Source organism: Myotis yumanensis, unplaced genomic scaffold, assembly GCF_028538775.1.
Source record: "Myotis yumanensis isolate MYYU_CA2020_CCGP unplaced genomic scaffold, mMyoYum1.0.hap1 SCAF_2, whole genome shotgun sequence".
NCBI classification, from domain to species: Eukaryota; Metazoa; Chordata; class Mammalia; order Chiroptera; family Vespertilionidae; genus Myotis; species Myotis yumanensis.
The window spans coordinates 173,648,635-173,672,144 of record NW_027223753.1 but is presented as its reverse complement, the minus strand read 5'-3'; the positions used below and the strand labels follow the sequence as shown (position 1 = coordinate 173,672,144).

General features: G+C 41.9%; 1 protein-coding gene across 5 annotated transcripts in view; it reads right to left on the bottom strand.

Moving 5' to 3' along the window:
- Positions 1-20,583, bottom strand: part of IGF2BP2 (insulin like growth factor 2 mRNA binding protein 2) — a 154,779-nt gene extending 134,196 nt beyond the window's left edge. For all 5 annotated transcript variants that reach the window (XM_070406637.1, XM_070406641.1, XM_070406638.1 and 2 more), the window contains exons 1-2: positions 20,339-20,583; positions 18,743-18,803 (exon numbers count right to left, since the gene is read on the bottom strand). In XM_070406637.1, coding sequence (XP_070262738.1) covers positions 18,743-18,803; positions 20,339-20,516 — 239 coding nt within the window. In that variant the 5' untranslated portion in view covers positions 20,517-20,583. The remainder of the gene's footprint in view (positions 1-18,742; positions 18,804-20,338) is intronic.
- Positions 20,584-23,510: the final 2,927 nt, after the last annotated feature.

The window sequence follows — 23,510 nt, the reverse complement described above, 5'->3', positions numbered from 1 at the left end:
ATACTCAGGCTCTGTATTTTTTTTAAAGCTCCCCAAGTAATTATAATGGGCATCCAGGATTCAGAACAGTTGCCCTACACCAGTAGCTCTTAAACTTGAAAGAATATCAGAATCATCTATCTAAAAGGTATTGTATTGTGAAAACACAGATTGTTGGGTCCCAGCTGGGAATTTCTGATTCAATAGGTTTGAGGCAGAACTTTAAAAACTGCATTTCTGCTCAGCCGGCATGGCTCAGTGGGTGAGCATTGACCTATGAACCAGGAGTTTATGGTTCGATTCCCAGTCAGGGCACATGCCCGGGTTTCGGGCTCGATCCCCAGTGTGGGACGTGCAAGAGACAGCCAATCAATGATTCTCTCCCTCTCCCTTCCTCTCCGAAATCAATATAAATATGTATTTTTTTAAATCTGCATTTCTAACAACATACTGATGGCCCAAGGGCCGCACTGAGAATCACTGCCACTTTTCTGACTATTAAGTTATTCTAAGTTAATTTTATGATAAATATATTAGAGGCCCGATGCACAAAATTCATGCAAGAGTAGGCCTTCCTTCCCCCAGCTTCCAGCACCGGCTTCCCTCTGGCACCCAGGACCTGGGCTTCCCTCCGGCCATCGGCAGGCTCCCAGGACCCGGGATTCCCTCGCAGCCCCAGCTTCATCTGGAAGGTTGTCCAGAAGGATGTCCAGTCTAATCAGCAGTGGTTTTCAACAGTGTGAGCCAAAGAAAAGGATTTTCTGCCCGACTGGTGTGGCTCGGTGGTTGATTCTTTACCTATGAACCTGGAGGTCGTGGTTCGATTCCTGGTCAGGGCACATGCCTGGGTTGCAGGCTTGATTCCCAATGTGGTGCATGCAGGAAGCAGCCAATCAATGATTCTCTCTCAACGTTGATGTTTCTCTTCCTCTCCCTCTCCCTTCCTCTCTGAAATCAATAAAAATATATTTTTTAAAAAAGAAAAGGATCTTCTGCATAATCATCAATTAAAACAGGTAACTTTAGTTTGCCAGAATGCACCACTGCCTGAGAATTGCAGTTACTAAAGCTCAACCAGAATGAAATCAGGAACAATACAATTCAACCTTTAGTAAGCACCTCCATACCATGCTGGGCACACACCATGAGTAAGTCATTCTTTCCTTCCTAGTGACAGGCAGACAATCAGACAGGGCTGCTGTGCACACAAGTAGCTATGAAGTCAGACCATAACAGTGGAGGTAACTGTGAAAACCTAGGTGGGGGAGGGGACGTTCAGAAGGACTTAGGGGAGCTTTACAGAAGGATCTCCAAGGGGACTACCCAGCTGCCATTTGTCTCGTGTCCACACAAATTTTACCATACCAGGCAGCAGATTCCCTGCCCCAAGAGGGTGCACTGGACCTTGTCCCCAGGCATTATGGGAGTCCAGACAAATATCACTTTCGTTTATCTACCTTTGAACTTTTTACTGCAATTAACCAACGCCTCACACACATAGGTGTTGCTGAATACCTGGGAGTAAGTGATCAAAAAATGTAATCTGGAATGTAAACCTAATGCACCCAGAGGGAGAGGGAGGTCAGGTTCAGGTTACCAGTTTTTTGCTCTCTAAGTAGTAACCCCATTCCAGGCCTAAGACACCATAGGCATTTAAGAAGTGAGCTTAGGTAACCAGAGTAAGGTAACACACGAAGCTGGTGTTGGGGTAAGGGTGAAAGCAGCAGTTTTCCTGTGGCTTGTTTCTATAGATTTGGAAACAGTAAGAGGGGAAGAGTCCTCAGAGATTAACTCCTTAATGCAGGGACCCCACTGTACCCTACCTTATACACATAGTAGGTCCGAAAGTAATGCTCTTTGGAATTGAAGTAACTTGAGTTCCTTACTGAGTCTCAAAAACATTTCTTAAGTTATAGGACTTTATCTGACATTCAAGCAGCTGATTCAGCTGAGGAAGTTCATTGAGAGCAGGCAAGAAGTAATTTCAACATCCAAATGCACCATCACCAACTAGGGACAGAATCCCTCTCGCACATCCCACCAACCAGACTGAAGCACCTTCAACAGCACTCAGGGCCCTAAAGACCCTGGACAGAGAAAATTTATAGAAGTCAAAGCTTTTCTCAAGATGAGAACACCTACAAACACTAGTTTGTTGTCAGAAGAACTGAAATCAATGTAGAAAGTGAACTGCTGAAAGCACCCTTCGGAGTGCAATGTGGCTGCAGGCTTTGTGCCTCCCACTAGAACACAGCTCCCAGGCAGCCCCTCCTACTTAACAGCTGGATATTGGAAGTTGTCATCTTATTTTTGATAAGGTAGCTTTAGCTTGCTAGGCTCAATCTTAGAAGTTATCCACAATTATTTCTTTTACAACTAAATTGTAATTAAATTTTACCTTTAAAGAGCACTTCAGAATCAAGTGTCAAATCATCAAAAGTTAAAATTGCCCCCAATTACAGTACTCTTAATAATTGGATTCTTTTTGGTGAATATATTCCAAATAAAAGTACTGAAAAAAGAAGTATCTCCATGTTGTTATGCTGTGATTAATCTGATCAAATCTGTCTCCATTTTCTGTCTGTTACATAATCCTGGATTGCCATGATTTAAATTGAACGCTCTCCTTTGAATGGGTGAATTTGTAACCACTTCCTGTCACGAGAAAGTTATAAAGGCATCATCCTAAATTCTTCCATAGTAGGATGGCAGATATTAGCAGTTTGCATCTCAAGAGCATTGTAAACCTAAAATGAATCAAGATGATAGCTCACTGAATGGTGAAATACCACTAATTCTAATTGCAACAGAACAGAACTAGAATTTACTAACTTTTCTTTAAGGGGGGAGGTGGTACTTAACAAACCAATATAAACAAGATCATAAGAGGTACATTTAAACTACTTAAGGGAGTGAAATATAAACATCTGATTGTTTTGTAAAAAAAAAATACATCAAAATTTTTAACTATGGAGAGGTCAACAATCTACTCTGAGCATTCAAGAAAGGATGATGTAGGATACATTCTGCTTGAATAGAATATATAAACTGTGTAGAAAATGTAATACTATATTTACCTCAATGTTTTTTAAACAATATGAAAAGCATGCATCTTTCTTAAAGTGCAGGCAGTCTTAACAAAAGTCTGACATTCTATAATCCTCGTCTATACATATTCAAAAAAGAAACGTTTCACTTCACAAATCAAGTTAACAGGACCTTTAAGAGAAAAGGCTAAACGGGTTATGGGAATGTGTAATGCAAGTAAAATAAGCACTGAGATTCAATAAAAAGGTAAAGACCTAACTATTAAAATGCTGTATTTGACTAAAGTCGAAGTAATTTAGGACATTCTACAGCAAAGTTGGTAGGTTTGCTTAAGTTTGGCAAAATGCTCATACAGAATGATTCATTCAACATCAAATCGACAAGGACATGCCTCACATCAAAAGCAGTACAAAATGTTACCAATTTCTTCAATAAACAAATGCATAATAAAGCTAGGCACCAAAGGTCTGAGGGCCTAATGTTTCTGCATTTTTAATAGAGAGAAACAGTCACCTTGTCTTATATCAAAGTGACCACTGCATCTGCCTGAGAAAGATGTACTATAGTAAGTAGCATATTTCTTAGAAAACCAGTGATTTTAAAGAAGAGTGAATATATTTTCCCCTTGTAGACCATGGCTAACCACAGTATGGCACAATTCTGGAGAAATCAGACCTCACCCAGTTACAAAAATAGCAAAAAGGACTCTTGTTGCTGGCAGAAAAGTGACAAGCATCTGTACTGATACAAGAATAATCTTCTAAACTTTTTGATTAGGCATGAAAAACCCCCAGCTCTTCCAGATAAGGCTGAAAAGGTAAAAATTTAAGTGTGTTTTATAAAAAGGGGAGTCACTAAAATCATTTTTCAGGGGGGAAAAAACCCCCAGAAAGAGGTGAAAAAGAAAAAAACAACAACTTAGGTTAAATGCCAAACACATGGCCCCACCTGAGGACTTGGAACAACTGGGCCTTGATTCCCTAACCTGTGAAGTGAGGACAGTGCCATCTGCATCCCTCACTATACAAGGTATTATGAAAATTAAATAAAGATTATAAAAGGATTCAGTAATCCATAATTGTTATTATTGTTGTTGTTTTTTTAATATATTTTATTGATTTTTTACAGAGAGAAAGGGAGAGAGATAGAGAGTCAGAAGCATCGATGAGAGAGAAACATCGATCAGCTGCCTCCTGCACATCTACTGGGGATGTGCCCGCAACCCAGGTACATGCCCTTGACTGGAATCGAACCTGGGACCTTTTAGTCCGCAGGCCGACGCTCTATCCATTGAGCCAAACCGGTTTCGGCATTATTGTTGTTTTATAAGGAATTCCAGGTTTGCTCCAAAAGGGCTAATTATAAATACTAATATAAGGGAATTACTTTTCATCATAAGCCCCAAACCAACCAAGTCTTTGATTTGCTGACTTTTCCTGATTGACTTAATTAAACGCTAGATGGCTGGTGATGTTCCCCATCCTCTGGTAGTCACCTTTTGACTAATCCCTTCCCACTGAATGTCTCATGTCTAAGGAACAAAATAAGGCACGGTGACTCTATGTAACTTGGTGACTAGGTGGTAAAAGGCAGTGTGGTGTCTCATTCACTGGGATTACTCATTCTGGGACGCCTACTGTCATGTTGTGAGCAGACCTATACAGAAGCCCAGGTGTGAGGAACTGAGACAACAGCCAGAGAGAAACTGAGGCCTGCCAACAACCACATGCATGGTTGTAGATCTTCTAGACCAGCTGAGCCTTCAAATGACTGCAGTCACAATTGGCAACTTAACTGCAATTTCATAAAAGGTGCTGAGCTACAACAACCCAGCTAAACTGCTGCCACAGTCCTGATCCTCAGGAAATGTTTGAAATAACCCTGGCCAGGTGGCTCAGCTGGTTGGAGCATTGTCCCATGCACCAGAAGGTGGCAGGTTCTATTCCCGGTCAGCGCACATACCTAGGTTGCGGGTTCAATCCGGTGAGGGCATACAGGAGGCAGTCGATCAATGTCTCTCTCTCAAACATCGATATTTCTTTCTTTCTCTCTCTCTCTTAATTAACATTTAAGAACAGTCGAACTTTCCTGGTTATGAATGATCTTATTCATTGGTAAATCCTGTCATTTTTTACACTTGCCTTGTTTTTAACAGTAACTTCCAATGCTGTCTCCTTAAACTGATCGTATTTATTATGTAAAAACACACCTTGAGTTTGATTCTTGTAATCTACCTATTGTCTTACAATAAGAGGATAGCTGGTATGTTTTTTTTTAAGTAGGTTTTTCTGCTGTAATGTAATTTGGGTTACAGAGAGAAATAGCTACAGTGAAAATTATATTGTCACGTAATCATACTGAATCTAATAACACTAAGATTAACCTACACTGTAAAAAAAAAAAAAAAAAAATTGATTTACAAAACCTATTCTGATTCCAGCAAATTTGAATCTCTGCTTTCCAAACTCATTTTACAGCCCTGTGCAGCTGCTCTTTGCAGCTCACCTCATGTTTTAAAGAGCCTTCATACCTAACATGCCCATGAAGATTTTATTCCACTTAGGGTTTGAAAAAACCCAGTCACAAAAGAGCAAAATTTTTGAACTAGTATTCCCCTCACCCCCAACCCCATTTGAAAATAAAGAAAAGAGAAAAAGAGGGAAAGAAATAAAAGTAAATTATTAATGATATCTTATTATGGCTTTAATTTTAATTCATCCAAAAATATTTAATGAGAAGTTATGTCTACTATTCAAGGCATTCAAGTCCAAATAATAGAGCTGGCTATTTCTGTGGAACTGAAATTTAGATCCATCACAAACGAGAGGAGCCAAGGGAAAACCTGATGCCTCCACTCCTGGATGCGTCTCTATTATGGCTTCCCAGGGAAGACTTGCTAACTTACGTTCTGCAGACGTGCTTCTAGAGGTTACTAATGAGCTATTTCGTTCTGCATGTAAGTTACAGGACAAAGAGATACTTTGAAAATGCTAATTCCAACTGTCAGAGTAGTTTTGTGAGGGTTTTTTTAGTTGGTTTTTTTTTTTAAAGATCTCATAGGCAACTGGCAGTTTTCTTTTAGTTTGGCCTTAAGGAGCATTTACTGAACCCGAGGCCAAGAAGTGAAATCCATATGGCCTTCAATTTCCTCAACTTAAATACAAGGAAGTGCAACAGTAACCAAAACACTTTTCAAACATATTTTTAAAAGCAGTTTTTCACCATGGGATTTTCCCACCAACTACATTCTATGCTTTTCAAACTACCTGCCTTATATCAGATGTTGATTTATAGGCAGAACTCAAGTTCTTATTTTTTAAAATGTTTGCTGGACATATGAGAATCACATTTCCTTAGAAAATGGTTTAAAACAATACCTATAGCTGTTGGCCCGGTGTTTAGTCGGAGAAGGTGTAATTAGACTGATGTGGAAACATGCTTCTCCACTTCTATGAAAACAGAGGCTTACTTTTTGCTCGTGAACATAATTATGAAACACTACACACATAAACGTGTAAGATTATCGCATATTCAGCATATGTACATTCCATATTTACAAAAGGACTTCAGATGGCTTAAATGTAACAAAAACACAATAAGATCGTGCGATAAAGATAAAACGATAGGGCCTTTATATTGAAGAAAATAATGATTCCAGAAAACTAGACTAAGGATGGTTGCTGCAACTGAGACCTAATTTTAATTTTGAGCTTCCAAACAGCTATCATCATTAGATAAGAGACATACTAGTTTATCCAGTTTATCAAGAGGACTATTACCTCACTCACAGATAAGCCTTAAGCATAAGAGATACTAAACATAATGGAGAGTATCTTCAATAATATTTTGTAGAAATGTAGGGTTTCATGTGGCAGAGGCAGTAAACTGGCAACCCATGGGCCAGATTCAACCCATAGCTATCCTCTTTGACCCTCACAGCATCCCTCAATTTTTTTTAATTGTTGTCAATACTTAACATAAGAACTCTGAGTTTTGGCTTCTCTTGAAAAATCAGATTTGGGCATACTGACCCTACATTTCCACCGGCAACAGTTGGCTGGAGCTAACTATCTAAACCAGTGGTTCTCAACCTTCTGGCCCTTTAAATACAGTTCCTCATGTTGTGACCCAACCATAAAATTATTTTCGTTGCTACTTCATCACTGTAATGTTGCTACTGTTATGAATTGTAATGTAAATATCTGATATGCAGGATGGTCTTAGGCGACCCCTGTGAAAGGGTCGTTCGACCGCCAAAGGGGTCGCGACCCACAGGTTGAGAACCGCTGATCTAAACTGTGGTCCCTCTTAACAGTCTTACTATAAAATGTGGGTGCGTAATATGAAATCATCAGCCTCCGAAAGCCAGTCTGCAGGAAGCTAGAGTGATGGAGTGAACAGGATCATGGAGCAAAGCAAAGAGGGGAGCCCCCTACCCACACCCCGCACATTAGAACCCCCCAGGAGGCTCTTTAAACAACACAGAAACCGAAGTCCAAGGGCTTTAAGGACTCGCCCCAAGAGCCCTTGGTCACAGGTTAAGAAATCACTGAGAGACTGATATATATGTTTGGAAGTAATACCCTGTTTCTAAACAAGAATCATGCACGCGGGACAGACACTGAAGAAGTGTGTGTTAGAGAACAATGGTTTGCGTCCCTGCTGATGTGCTGGCCGTCCATAATAACCAGTTGAAAATATTTTGAAGATCACCCCTGTGAAACCCCAACACAGGGCCCATGTCGCCAGATCCCTCAGTCTTCAAAGGCAGTCGGCCCCAATGGCTCTGCCAAGAGCTGGAGGACCATTGGCCGAGGAGTTCCCGGGAAAGTTCCCGAGGGGCAAGCATTCTGTGCTGATGATGTAGAAAAATCCATAGATTTAGTCGTCTGGCATGTAGTTGGCAAAGCAAACATCTGTTACTAAAGCGAAGGTGACAGGAGATGGAAGGCCAACCCAAAGGAAGGAGATACAGGAAGTAACAGAGGCAGGGTCTCAAGTGCCCTTGAGAAAGAGCTTTGGATCTGCTCAACTGCCTGACCAGGGGATGGACTCAAGGCCTAGGAGTAATACTTTCAAACTGTTTTTTTAAAGCAGCAAACCTCAAATTCTAGATGAAACTTCAATAGATAAAACAGCAATGAAGGCAGCTGCCTTCTGACTGAAAGGTGGGTAAGAGGCCGAATCCCCCATGTACAGACATCCACGCTCCCTTCCCATAAATGTACCACCTCCCCAGAATCCTAAGGCTCTGTGGAATATGCTGTTAAAAGCACTGCCATGGGAAATAAAAGACAGAATTTTGGGCTGGAGATTTTTAAGGCAGATAGCAACACCTTGACCATAATTGTTATATATGAACTAAAGCCATAAATCATTTTCAGTATCAAAATTATTGTTTTGAAATCATTGTTGAAATTCACACCATTAATACAAACCATTAATACAAAAATCAATGAACCAAAGTGCTAACTCTTCCCTGGTAAGTCTCATAAAATGTATAAAGAATTCTATTAGAATCAACCACCTGTTCCCAGTCTTTAATATCCCTTAAGACAAAATCCACTTCAAACTTACCTACTTTATAAACCTAAGTCTCTTCGGTCATTTAAAATAACTGAGCTACCAGAACCTTTGTCATCTCAAACCTCTGTGAAGGATAAAATAAATACATAAAGTGTAAATTTAAAAATATATATATTGCCGAAACCGGTTTGGCTCAGTGGATAGAGCATCGGCCTGCGGACTGAAGGGTCCCAGGTTCGATTCCGGTCAAGGGCATGTACCTGGGTTGCGGGCACATCCCCAGTGGGAGATGTGCAGGAGGCAGCTGGTCGATGTTTCTCTCTCATCGATGTTTCTAACTCTCTATCCCTCTCCCTTCCTCTCTGTAAAAAATCAATAAAATATATTTAAAAAAAAAAAAAGAATATATATATATATATATATATATATATATAAACTGAAAAATTGAAAGAATATCAATCAACTAGTAGTTTGTTCTTTTATTCTTTAAAAGGAAGACTAAATCCTACATTTTTAAATACCTGAGCTTAAAACTTGGTTTCTCAAGGTCTTCAATGTCATCTTTAAGGGCGACACAACTCAGAGCGTTTTTAAAAACTCAGGGTATGAATTCCGTGTCCACGATTTGAAGGCATCGCTATCAGTCTGAAGAGAAAGGAGGAAAGAGCACAGCTGGATCCAGGAGAAAGAGGCCAGCTTATTTATGCATTCACAATATTGTCTCTATCCTTCAATGATTCAAAATAAAAAAGATGTGTTTTCCCTTCACAGAGAATAAATACAAATTGCACTGCGGGGGGTCGGGGGGGATGGGAGTGGGGAAGCTTTCAGCCCTGGGAAAATCCTTCCCAAGTTTTCAACCCTCACAAAAGCCTACAAGGGCGTTTGACCCCCACAACCATTGAGGAGCGCATGTCTGCTTCACTTGCCGAGTAAGTATACGCCACAGAACCCATACATTCCAACACATTGAGCAAGCACACACAGGCCTCCCGGCTTCCCCAAACTCAGCCCGCGAGGGGGCACAGGGTGGAGGCAAGCCCGCACACCAGGCACCTTCCAGCCCTGCCCCACCATCCAAACACGAAGGAGAAGTGGCCAGTGTGGGGCCTCATCGAAAGGAATGTAAAACCTTTTGTGGGGCAGGCCAGCCCCGTACTCCTAGACTTTTTAAACATCAAAGAAAAGAACAACTTGTGGGAGACTTCCAGTCCTGTGCCACCACTGGAATCACTTACTGTTTTCTACACACCATCCGTGAGCACCAGTCTCTCCCACGTGCTCTCCAGAGAGGGCACGAGCAACCTGACAAAGTTCAGTCACCTATGCTTGTATGGCTGCCTGCCTCCTTCCCTCTCTCCCTTCTATTCAGTCTCCTTCCCTCTCTCCCTCTCTTTTTCCTTTCCCTTTCTCTTCCCTCTCTGCTTCCTTTCCTCCTTCCCTTCCTCCTTTCTTCTTTCTTCCTTACAACTGAAGAGGCTAAACTGCATTTTTTCGGTGTTACATTGCTTCATCATCTACCTCTGACTCAAAAGATACATAAACATTTTACTCCGAAACCTTATCCATACAATGACAATGAAAAACACCTTTCCCCCCCCCCCCTCCAAATATCCATTGTTAAAAATCACAAAGATCAGGAGGGACTACAGTAAAAGGGCTCCTTGACATACAAAAAAACTAAACAGCCTATCCCCAAATGAGCTTTTCAAATTACCTTCTATTTCATGAATTGGTTTGAGGTTAACCTGTCCACAGGATCAACACTCAATTACATACTTTTCACTTTGTTTTTTGAAGAGAAAGAATGAAGAGAAGATATGACATGGTAATAAGGATGTTTTTCTGATAATATTTTAAGCTCTATTAGAAGTTCTTGACTAAGAAAACTCATTATTTTAACCTCATAATAAATTTCATAAAATCATGTTCTTATCAAATAAGCACCTCTATACTTAGAAGCAAAACTCTTATATATCTCATTTCATTGGCAATATCATTGCATCTTAATTCCTATTTACTAAAAGAAAGTCACAAAAAATGCATTGTAAGTTTATGTATTATATCCAAAAACACATATATATCTTTTCTACTTCCTTTGCTATCACTGACATTTTCATGGGTCAAAAAAGTTTAAAACTTTCTAATGTTAATAAGATGAACCACTTTATAAAAGGTAATTTGGAAGAATCCCTTATTTTCCTTCTCCTAAACCCTAGACATGTTCAAATACACAGATAAAAATGAAAGCATATCAAACTTCGTGCAACATTCTAGGTCCTGAACAAAAAAGCTTGAGTATTTTTTTTTGGTGTGTGTGTGTGTGTGTGTTTTCAGGATTAAAAAATATATATATATCAAACCCTCCCCCCATACTGCATACATATATGTTTTTCACATTTAATTTTTAGCCACAATGATATTTTTAAAATATATTTTTAACTTTATATAATTACCAATGCTTCTACTATAGGCTACTTCAAGAAAGCTTCGTCAAATTATGACTAACACTTTTAGTTTTCTTTCCCTTGCACTATATTAAAAATATACTAAACTTCAGTGTCATTTCCTCTGCCTATCAGTAACATACATGTAAATTTTATCACTTATTCTGAGTTAGGAAAAATAGACAAAGTTACTCTATAACCTATGTACACATTAGCAAACATCCTACTTTATTGTTGGGGTGCTGCTACTATATTCAAATGAGATGGACCACGAGGGTAAGGGCCACGGCTTCTAGGAAGCAGGTGGTCAGGCGGAAGGAGGGGCTTTGGCGCCTGAAGCTTTGCGGTCCTGCTGTAAAAGGGATGACATACAGCTCTCTCCAGGCTATGGTCAGGATGAAATACGTAGAAGGCCTAGTCCAGTGCCCAGCACATCAGTCACCTCTCTTCCTTCTCCCATCTCCTGAATGAGAATTTCACAGAACATGCGATACCCACTCTGAACTGCACGAACTGAAACAATGAAACACCTAGGGAGTTGGAAATAATCTTCTTCCACCTATTCTTTTTCTTGATAATTCCTTCCTCCCTCCCCCCACCACTATCATAAACAGGAGTGTACACAGAAGTTAAAGGAAATGAGGATAAATGCCGAAGTTTACAATTGAGGAAAAATGGACTGTACTGCACATGCTTAGTTTCTTGACTATGTTTTTGAGGGATTATATCATTGATGAAGAACGCTGAGAAAACTTTATGGATGCTATCCTGTTAATACTCATTCCATCCCCAGGGGAGAGGTCAAAGGCTATATTCAACACGGAGAGTGAAGCAGAGAGAGGCACCAAATCTGGGGCAAGACCTGGCAGCCGCCAGGAAAACACTTAAACCAAAACACAGATCTGCCCTCCAGCAATGTTTTGGCTGAAACCTGTGAAGAACCCATCCTAGACTTCCATTTGCCACGGCTACCTGTGCGATCTGTATGGCTCAGGTGCTGAAAGAAATATCTTTCCTGGCAATGTCCTATTTCATAACACAAAGAAGGCAACCCTGAAAAAGGCAATGTAAAAACAAAATCCAACCTGCTTAGTTAGGCACCCCCCCACTTCTGCCTAAGGGCAAGCATGAGGATGGGAGGAGGCAACGCTGCTGGTAATCACCTCTGTTTCTAATTATTTTCTCTAAAAAACTGTAACAAAGTATAGACCATGCAGACTGATGTAAGAATAAGACTGTTGCAATGGGTCATTCACAAACAAACCTATTTTCATCGTAACTCTTGAATGGCACCCTTTGCATCTTACAACACTTTCAGGTGACTTCTTTAATTTAAACTATGTCAATGTAGGTGAAGCACACTGGACTGAAGCTCAGAAGAGCTGAGTTCCAGCTCTAATGGCCATGAGGCTTTAGGGCAAATTATTAAATTTCTCTGAGACTCAGTTTCCTCATCTGTAAAAAGGGGGATATTAATTGTCAAATATTCTTCATTTGAAATGAATGAAATATGTGAAAGAGGCTCTGACATCATCAGCACTAATAATAAATGTAAGATGTGGCAGGTGCTTAAAAATACATTAATCTCCCTGAGATAAGGCTACTTTTTACCCATGGAATCATGAAACAACCATTCTGGTCATATTTAAACCAAATATTAAAAATCCAAACTTCCCCTAAGGCAAACTGTCACGCATTTGTACACATTATTTATATGCTAATAAGAGAAACTGAAAATACCATTCTTATTGCAATGATCCCATAACATACTTCCTTGGTCATTAGGTACAACGTTTCTTATAATCTGGATAAGTATTAGAAAGTCTAAAACATGTATCAGACCTCTTAATTTTCATTTATTGGACTCATTAAAATACCTATTTTATGAAATGTTCTTGGTAGTAAACAGAATGGGAAAATTCTAACTAAACATTCATATTTTAAGAAATAACATGTAAAACAGATAAATAACCAGGAAATCCAGGAATAAGCAAATAAAACGTACCTCAAAACTGTAAGCCTATTATTTAGAGAGAACCAGAGGCTTGGAGAGGAGACATATTATCTATTAAATGATGGACATATGCTGAGCCTTTGGACTTCATTGCCTGCTAGTAATGCAATAGCATTCATTTTCTCTGGTCTACTTACTCTACACCTCAATATGTCATTAGAGTCTAAACCAAACTAAAGAAACAGTTATTATAGTCCCCATCCTCTTTGTAAGCCAAATCAACAGAATCTGAATTTTTTTGCAGAAGAAAATAATTTTTCTTCACTATTTTATGGAAAGACCAGACTAAAGTCCATCATCAACACAGGAAAAGTAAAACCTTAAAAATAATGCTTTGAGCGCTCTGCAATTTTGCTTCCCAAAATAGAACCCATACAGTCCATGCCACCAAATGAAAATTACAAGTTTGTAAGCATGAAGTCAAATTATAAAGTAAAAGATTTTTTTTTTAAATTTAATGGTGACAACCAGAGGAAACACTAACTGGTAGGTGTTTCTTATTTATTTGCTATTATGTTTCCTTCAATGACAGTGCTTTGAATAACTACCCAAAGATTTAAGTATAAAAAGAATTAAACTTTGACTAATAAATTTGGACATATTTTATTAAACAGATTTGTTTCACCCTTCAAATTAAGAAGTTAATCATAACTTTTAAGAGATTACGTTTTTATGCAAAGTTTTAGAAAATTGGTTTAGCCAAGCTCCACCACTCTCTTCTTTTAGAACAGAGAGCCCCGCGGAAAAGAACATTGAAGGCACTTTAGTGATATTTAAATAGAATTTTTAAAAATACTTTTTGAAATATCTAATTTAACATCTTCCAAAGAAACCAGTTTAATCCTATGTTTCTTCTAATGAAATTGATTTTCTCACAGTACATTTGTTTTGCAAAATAATGTATTGCCTTGCCCAGTATAGAATTTCTAAAGAAATATGCATATGCAAATCTTGAATTTTCTAACGCTTAAAAATGGCTTACAGATCATCAAAGCCTTCACAGTCACTTGTTAACTGTATTAGTGAGAGGGGACATCCAAGCAAAAAGGAAGGAGAGTAAAGTTTGCGTTGGATAGTCCTTCCAGCGGCATGCTCACTGAAGAAGCCACTAAGGTGCCAGTGCCTGGCTTCCACAAGGTTAACCTCCTACGAGTTATGCATCACTCAAGGCAAGTATCATTGGATTTCATTCCCTTTGTCACAAGGTTCAAACGTCTATTGATTTTCATTTGCCTGTTCATAACTGAAATCCAGAGTAATTGTTGCTCAATTAAAGATTTCCTTCTCTTCCCTCTAGATACCATCTGTTTGAAACTACTGTCCCCAACAAAACACACACACACACACACACACCCATGTGCACACACCCCACTGAATCAGAGATGACACACTGAAGTTTAAATAATATCCTCTAACAACTCTGACCAATTGCTCATCTACTTTTGAGGATTTCATTAGCAGACTTGGAAGAGTGAGTGATTCAGCAGTCGACAGCAAATATTTATAAAGTTGAAAAGTATCAAATATGTATAAATAGTTCCTGTAGAAATCTGTCTTTCATAGTTTTGACTTTTAATAAATGTACCCAAGTTACTTTTCTTTTACACACATTTTAACATTATTTACATCCCCCAGTTTAAAAAACAGAGCTACTTCCATAAAATCAAAACAATAGTGAAATGTTAACTTTAACCTGCAATTAGTTATAACTTTTCTAATGTCCTTTAAAATATCTTTCTTGAAAAATATATTATACTTTACATCTTTATGTATAAAAGGTGTTATACAACTATTACTAATCTCTTCATTTTCTCTATATAAATGATAATCTCAAGTTAACATAAAAAAACAACTCTGAGACCATAATTTACTGGTCATCTTATACTAAGGCATAATTACAAAAAAATTTATTATTTTTGAAAACACAATTTGGCAAATGTATTACATACCACCCAATCACCTTTTAGAATATTTAGGTGTTTAGCAATTTAATACTTTTATAAGTTGCTATGATACAAATTAAAATTGATATGAATTTGGAAAATTGAAAAATCAAGCAGTATATAAAATCTATTTTGATTTATAGATTTCAATGTTTTTTTAATATTTAACTAAATGTAAAAACATCAAATGACCAGTCATTTAAAAACATAAAGTAGAATTTTAAACCTATGTTATTACATAAATTATCAAGTAATTTTTTTCTTTATTGCTTCCATTTTAATTTTAATAAATTATCTCCTAAAGGTCACAAAAATGTGATTCTCTATGACATTACCTAGAACCACATAAAAAAAAAATTATTAGTCTTTTTTAAAATGGGAAACTAAACATTCAACTTGAAGTCAAATCAAAAGTAACCTGACAGTTTGATTTAAAAATTTTACCTTAATATGTAGTATGTCCCCATATGGAACCTATATAATTAAATCCAGGCATTAATTTCCAATTCAACAAATTCTTGATAGAAGAGGCTACCATATGATTTTAACCTCTTAAAATCTTTCCTGTTGCTACAGAATTAAAAATTGTTGTGGTAAAAGCCTTTGTTGTAGGGAGGGCTAGAAGTTGGGTGTTTTTTTTTTTTTTGGTATTTAATTCAACTATACACAATGTAGTACATACAAGCAAAATACAATTGAGATACTGTTTTCTTTAACATTCCTATAGGAGACCAAATTCATTTGCATTGGAGAGAACACAATTACTGATTTTTAAGTCATGAAAGACAAATTCATAGCTTTTTCCTACACTACCTCATAGTATTCACACATCTCAGTGAAAGCATGTCTAGCACCAATTAGTTACTTCCTAGAAGTGGGCAGAAATTGCATTTTTCAAAGTTTTGTATCTTACAGAATCATTCAACTTCAGTTAGAAAGCACATTCAAGTTAGCATATGTCTTAGTTCAAAACAATTTTTACAGTGCCTATACACACACACACACACACACACACAACTAAACACTCATCAACATCAAAAATGAAATTTCTATCAAGGAAACTTCCACAGCTTTCAACAGAACGTTAAAGCTCTTACCAGTTTGTTCCTCAATGAGAAATCTTTGTTTCATATATACTACCAAGAAATATGAATAGAGAAAAAAAGATTCAAAGATTTTTGTTCAGCGGAGCCTGAACCCAACTTAGAAAGAGAAATAGATGGTTTGTATATGGTTTACATTACAATAATTTGCATCTAATAAGAATGAAATACATGTGGCAAAAAGAGGAAAAAGAGTTTTCTATTTCTGAGTGACCTTAGAAAATAATGGTATCTAGTCTGTCTAATATAACAGCACATATAAACTGATATACCAAAGACCCAATTGGTAAGCAAATGGCATGCCAATAATTTCATAACTTAAGATAAAAACATCTCCTCCCAAAGTATCATTGGCTTAAAAAAATCTATTCAGAATGTATACATTAAAACTGATTCTTGAGAACACAAAGAAATCAGAACAATATAAAGAGTATGAGCACTCAATTGTTGAATGATTATTTAAGTAAGCAAGCAATCAAGATGAATTGTTTTCTTCACATTTTCACTTCAGCTAACACAAAACCACATATAGAACTGACTTAACTCTGACAAATTTACTCCTAATGTGTTAATTTTCATAGAAATGCAACAAAAGAACACTAAAATAGTCACCATATAATATAAAAGCTTTGGTTTCAAATGTCACAGTACCCTGCTTTTTGAAAGCCACCACTGTGGTAGTGCCCTGTACATGAGAACACACAGCTGCTCCATCCCAGGAGTCTAAGCTCAGTACATACCACTCATTAGCTATCTCTCCCTTAGCCTGCAGTACAAGTAACTAATTTCTGCATTTTAAACTAATAAAGGGAAAAAAAAAAAAAAGATTAAAACCATCCAATCAGAAATGATGTAACCCTCTACAGCAACAGCTTATGCATACATTTGGTATGTCAGACATCTTCAGTGTAGTGAATCATACACAGCACATTTTAATCTGCCTCCTAGGTATTTCCTATCGCCCACATGTTCAAAGAAATCATGCACTAATAGGGCTGTATAAGCCTTAGATTGCTCTTTATTTAATTAATACTAAAAATCTAGGATATGCTCTTAATTCTGAACTCTTATATAAACACCACAAAATTATTTAAATAACACTCCATCTACCAGCAAATTACCTCTGCCTTTTGAACAACAACAAAAAAATAGTATGTTTGTGAGAAGTTTTAAGAGATACTAATAACTTTAGATAAACTGGTTTTCACTTATATTGCAACATGAAATGAGACACCAAAGTTAAAATAGCACTGAGTTTTACAAATTATAACCTAAAAAAAAGGACTCAAAACAGCTATATTGCCAATACAATTAGGCATTTGTAGAAACATAGCCAATTAAATATTTTAGGTGATTCTTTCAAACTTTGTTCAATATATTCAAATTTTCAAGTGTTGTAAGATTGATAATTTAAACTTACAACAAATAATATATCAGAAAGCTACAACTTGGATTTCTCAAGCAAAAAAATAAAGTATACAAATTTAGAATACATCTTTTCCTAGAGAGAACTACCTTAATATTACACACAAAACTGCAAATCACAACTTTTACCTTTTTTTAAAAAAGTATTAAGTAGTTTTCTGATATGCCACAGAATCATTTGCAAACAAAAGATGTTCTGGCTGCTTAGATAAAACATATCTGTAAATGTGCAGACAATTTTTAAATATCCTTTAACAAAATATCTAAGCATTCATTAAATTTGGATAGTTTGTTTTAATATCTGGCAAAAATCAAGTAAATGATTACATTATTGAGTATCAGAGATTTTTAAAGATAGTAAATCAAAGACTTAGAGTCTCTCCAATTCAGCTACTTAATGACTAATAGTGAAGAAATGTGTGTGAATGGGATACAAACTAAGTTACAACACATTGGAGGAAAAAAATCTAGAATAAGTAATAAAGGGTCCAAATTTAAAGTCCACAATGAACTTTAAAACAAAGATGTTGTTCATTCTCTCCTCCTGGACAGACATTTCTCATGTAAGCAAATCACAGGAGAATTCCAATCTCCACAAACCTTTTTACTCCTTCATTAACAACAGTGCAGTTAAATATAACTATAGATTTCATAGTGATATTAGATTAGCCTCAAACATATCTTAAAAGCAACAACAAAGCGCTCAGAAGCAATATTCAGCGGGCACAGTGACTCCAAAAGCCTGGCTTTTAACTGCTATCCAATCCAAACAACCCACTTCTTTACAGTACTATGCAAAATATTGACCCCTTACTAAATTATTTTATTATTCAACATTAAGCTAGCTAAAAAAGAAAACTAATTAATTGCTAAGTTTGGTTAAGCAATTTAGCTGACACAGTAAATATTTACTCTTAACATCTCACAGGAAGTCTTGACAAGCATTTGTTACCATTGTGCTGGGGGTAGGGATGGGAGGCAAGTTTTGACAAACAAGTTCAACAGTCCCTGCAAAATTTAACATAGCTAGTGCTCGATACACACACACACTACTCCAATAAGGCACCAGATATTTTCCAAGACCAGTAAACACCTTATATAATGAAAGTAAATAATGTAACTTTCTAAACTATCTTATATCCAATAACAAAACAAATGCCTTTTTACAAAATTACAAAAGCACCTTTTAAAAAACGGAGTGCATATTTTACTTATACGTAAGCCCAATCACAAAATAACTAAGCAAAATATATTTACCTGAGCTTTTTAGAGACTGAGTAATCAACTTCCATGATTTTCCCATGCAATTCCACTTTACCTTTAAAACAGAAATTAAAGCACTCAGAACCTTCCTTGTATGAAACCGGCGGGGGTCTAGGAGGGGCACGCACAGAACTCAACGCTCGGGCTCCGCCTTCGGGCGCCCTCAAGGGGTCTCCTACCGGCTCCAGCTGGGCAAACTTGGTTCCCAGTGGGAAGAAAGATGGGCGCCCCGGCTCTGAGGTCGACATGGGAAGGGTGTGAGCCAGGATCCGACCCCAGGTATAGCTGTGGGTGGCATTACCGGAAAAACAAATTTACTAAAGAGCGGCGCCAATTTGAAAGGATGAGCTCATTTGAAACTCAAGCTGCAGGGCTGGCGCGGCCCCGTTTCCCTCGGCCCCCACCTCTTCATTACGCTGCCCGGGGTCCCGAAGCCTCCGCTGCGCTCCCCTCCCAGCCTAGTCCTCCCCTTGGGCCCCAAAAGACGCGCAGAAGCCCCCTGGGGTCCACTCCTGCAAGAGGCTAGTCCCCGCGGGCTTCTGGGTGTCACCTTGGCCTCGCCGCCGCCCCGCCCCCACTCCGCACGCTGGTGGGGAAGGGGCTCCGGCCTGTCCCCGGGTTCATGGGGTGCAGGCTCGTGGTCTGGGGGCGAGCGCAGCTCCAGGCGGTGCGTGTGCGAGAGGGAGAGTTGGGGAGTGCGCGCGCGCGCGCGGGTGTGTGTCGCTCTCCGTCTCCCGTCTGGGCTCCAGCGCGCTCGCGGGGCCCCCCGGTCTCCTCTTTCCCGGTTCTCAGCCCGGGCCCCCACCGAGTTGAGACAGGGCACCTCGTAAAAAGGTGCTTCTGGCCGAGCGGGAGGCGGGGGGGCAGGCGGCGGAAAGCCCCCCGCCTCGAGTTCTTCTCAATAAAATCGGACAAAAAATTCAGAGAAAAATAGGAGCGCTTGAGAGACGAGCGAGAGGCAACTGAGGTTCGGGAGAGGATCGAGAGAGATGTGCCGTCGTACAGGAGCTGGGGCTGAGGGAGCCTCAAAACTTCAGAGAGGGCCATCAGGGTGACGCCGAGGGGGTGCCGAAAGTGGGGGACTGCAGGGCTAGGTGGGGAGGGGGCTCGAAAGGAGAGTGAGGCTCAGGGACGCCAGGGGCAGGAGGTCCTGGGCACGAGGCACGGGAAGGGATAAGGTCCGATCAAGCGAGGAGATGCAGGATTTGGGGGGACCCTGACAAAGGGGGTGGACGGGAAGGTCAGTGAAGTGGGGGGACGGGGACTCTCTAAGGATGGGGGTGGGGGAACTCTGGAGAGCAGCTCGGAGAGCCAGGGGAACGAGGGTGCCCTCCAGAGAGCGAGCGAGCATCGGGGACCCTCGGAGCCGCACAGGGGTCGCCCCAGGGCTGCTGCTTGGAGGGCAAGGAGTGAGTCCGAGCTGTGGGGGAGGGGAGCGGCGGTCAGAGCTGAGGGTCCGTCGCGAGGAAGGGAGCGTGCAGGCACGGGAGCCCCCGCCGGGCGCCGCCCGCCGGGCTCGGCCTCTCTTCGGGCGCCGTCCGGGCTGGAGCTGGGAGAGGCAGGGGGAGGGGGACAGCGCCGAGTGCTCACCCGAGAGGGTCTCGATGGCGCGGATGGCCCAGTTCTGGTCCGGGTAGTCCACGAAGGCGTAGCCGGACTTCAGCAGGACCTGTCCCGCCAGGGGCAGCTTCCTGTCCCCGAAGAGCTGCCGGAGGTCGTCGGCGGTGACGGCGGGGCTCAGGTTCCCGATGTAAAGCTTGTTCATCATCCGTGTCTTCCCCGAGAGCCCGCGGCTCCCCCGGCCCGGTACCCGGCACTCCTCGCCTCCTCCGCTACCCTCGTCTCTCCTCCTCCTCCTCCTCCACAGCCCCCCCCTCCCCGCCCTCCGCCCGCCCGCCACCCACCCCCACCCTCAGCCTGGCTCCCCCCACCGCGGCCGCCCGGCCCGCCCGGGGGCAGAGGCAGAGGCGGAGGCGGGGACTCAGCGCGGCTCCCTCCTCGGGGCAGAGTCCCGGGCCGGGCGGCGGCGCGCGGACAAAGCGCTCTCTCTGCCTCCCTCTCTCCCTCTCGAGGCGGCGGCGGGAGGAGGAGCAGCGGCGGGCGGCGGCGGCAGCGCACCCCGCTAGTGTCTGTGAGAGAGTTTGTCCCGGCGTGTGCGCAGCCGAGAGTGAGCGAGCGCGCGCCCCCCTCCCCGCCCAGCGCCGTGCGCCCCTCGCCTCGCGCTCGGAGCGCTCCGCGCGCCTCCCCGGATTTCTGCTCCGCGCCCGGCGGGCGGAAGCGGGTCGCGGCCCAGGAGTGGGGCTCCCGGGCGCCAGAACCCCGGCGGGCGCGGCGCAGAGACCCGGCGAGCGGCGGGGCGGGGAAGGCGCGCCCCGGGGCGGGTGGGAGTGCGCAAGGGGGCGCGGGGGAGCGGCTGGGAGCCGCAAGCGTGGGAGGGAGAGGGGCCGTAGGAGCGCGTGGAAAGGGGTGTGCGCAAGGTGGACCGGATGTGCGAGCGCGGGTGCCAGGGCCAGCGGGAAGGTGTGTCTCAGAGGTGAGAGGCGAGTGCAGGCTGGGAGACAACAACTTTCTCTCGCGGCGAGTTGGTCGTGCCTGGCGCCCTGCGCGTTCCCGGGCGGAGCGCTCGCTCCGAGACCCGCTCCCCGCCCAGCTCTCCAGCGGCGCGTGTGGTCGAGGGATCGCGGACAGGAGTCGGGACGACTGGGGCTCTGGACCCGTCGGCCCTCACGTACTCTGCACCCCCTGGAAGTTCCCCTGGCCTTGGGCCTCAGTTTCCCGGCCCGGGTGGGGAGACGGAAGGCCAGAGCAGAGTCACATCCCCTCCGCCCGCACCCGGTGCGCCGGGAACCCCGCAGCGGGCGGCAGCCTGACGTTAGCAGCTGCTCTCTATTCTGGGAAGTGCCGATGGCTCCCGGGGCTGCCGGGGCGAAGCCAGGTGGCGGGTGGGGAGGCGAGCGGGGAGGGGACAGGGGCTGCGGCCAGGAGGACGAAGCTCGCTGCGAGGCAGGGTTCAGTCCCAGAGCCGGAGCGGAGGCGCTCGGGCTGTGTAGGAGTTCCCCGAACATGGGAAAGGCCGGGAGAGGATAGAGGTCCTTGCAAGCGGAGGAACAAACGCGACCGACGGAAGAGGCAGGGTTGGGATGAGAGCTGCCCGAGCCGAGGGGCTTGGGAAGGAGCCAGACCGACTGGAGACCGCTGCGAGTTCAGAGGCCCGGCTGGAAGTCTGCTGGTTAGAGCCCATTCCCAGCCAGGAAATGAAATATTACAAGAAAGAAAAAAATTGGCAGGATTCAGAGGTGAAGGGACAGAAGGAGATTCCAAGATCTGGACGTGGGGGGCTGGGTGGAGGGGCTTAGGAGAGGTGGTTTGACAGAAGAAATATGAGTGTTTTTTTAAGGGGTCTCTTGGTGGAGAAGCCACAAATGTAGGGATGGAACGGGTTCGAATCTCCTGGCTGGGCTGTGAAGTACTGTCTTTCCCAAGCTTTCCTGTTGATGAGGGGTGGAGGGAGCATGGTTCTTTAAAAAAAGAAAAGAAAAGAAAAAACACGTTCCTTGGACCCTAAAGACTGACTCTGACCCTGGATTTTGTATTTTCCACAAGTACTGCCAGGTGATTCTAGTCCCGAAAACACTGTCAGGTGCAAGGCCTATCTGCTTAGGGCTCAGATCTTCCTCCTCTCTGCCCCCACCTGTGTATCCTGGAATGTTCCAGCATTTTTGAGCCTAGCTTTCTTCGTCTATAATAAGAGGATAGAACAACCAACCCTTGGCAGGATTGTTGTAAGGGCTACATGAAGGATAACAGTAGTGTGTTGAGTCACAGTGGACAAGCACTTGGTGCTTTTTTTTTCTTTCCCCCAGAAACTTGTGCGCTTTAAAATACTTTCTTTGGGGAAAGGAGACTCCTCAAGTAATTATGTATCCAGAGGAGAAAACAATGTATTTATTCTCACCTACATATTTCAGTTGCTTTGGTTTCAAATATTAACATATTTCCTCTCTCTAGAAAAGGAATTGGATTTTACTGCTCCAGAAGTTGGGAGTGGCCATTATTCCCCAAAATAATAGATGAGCGGGGTATGGATGCTTCCCTACTAAAATGTAGTGGAGAATCACAAATGAAAAATACTGTGTGTGCATAAATTTCAGCAGACTCGGGGAGGGGGTAACTATCATCAGATTTGTAACACAGATGCCGTAACTCAGTGGTTCTCAACCTTCTGGCCCTTTAAATACAGTTCCTCATGTTGTGACCCAACCATAAAATTATTTTCGTTGCTACTTCATAACTGTAATGTTGCTACTGTTATGAATCGTAATGTAAATATCTGATATGCAGGATGGTCTTAGGCGACCCCGGTGAAAGGGTCGTTCGACCGCCAAAGGGGTCGCGACCCACAGGTTGAGAACCGCTGCCCTAACTGGTATGGTCACCTTTATGTTTGCACGTTTTCTATCCAGTAATTCAGTTCTAAAAGAGAGACGAGAGAGCGGCAGGGATCATTGATCTCATTCTTCTCTGAAAGGTTAGTAAAATTTGTTTGTTGTAGAATATTTTCAGATATGTCAACCCCTTGGTTCTGCAAAACCACAAACATTTTAGCATGGGTTCTCTAGTGGGCAGCAAACATCTAAGGATTCTTGGCAGAGGTGGCTTCTGGTGAACTCTTCTGCCCTGTTTCACCAGGTCACTTTCAGACTTTTTTTCCTGAGAAATAACTGCTCTTTGCTGTAATTTGTGTATTTCGCCCTGCTGGTGG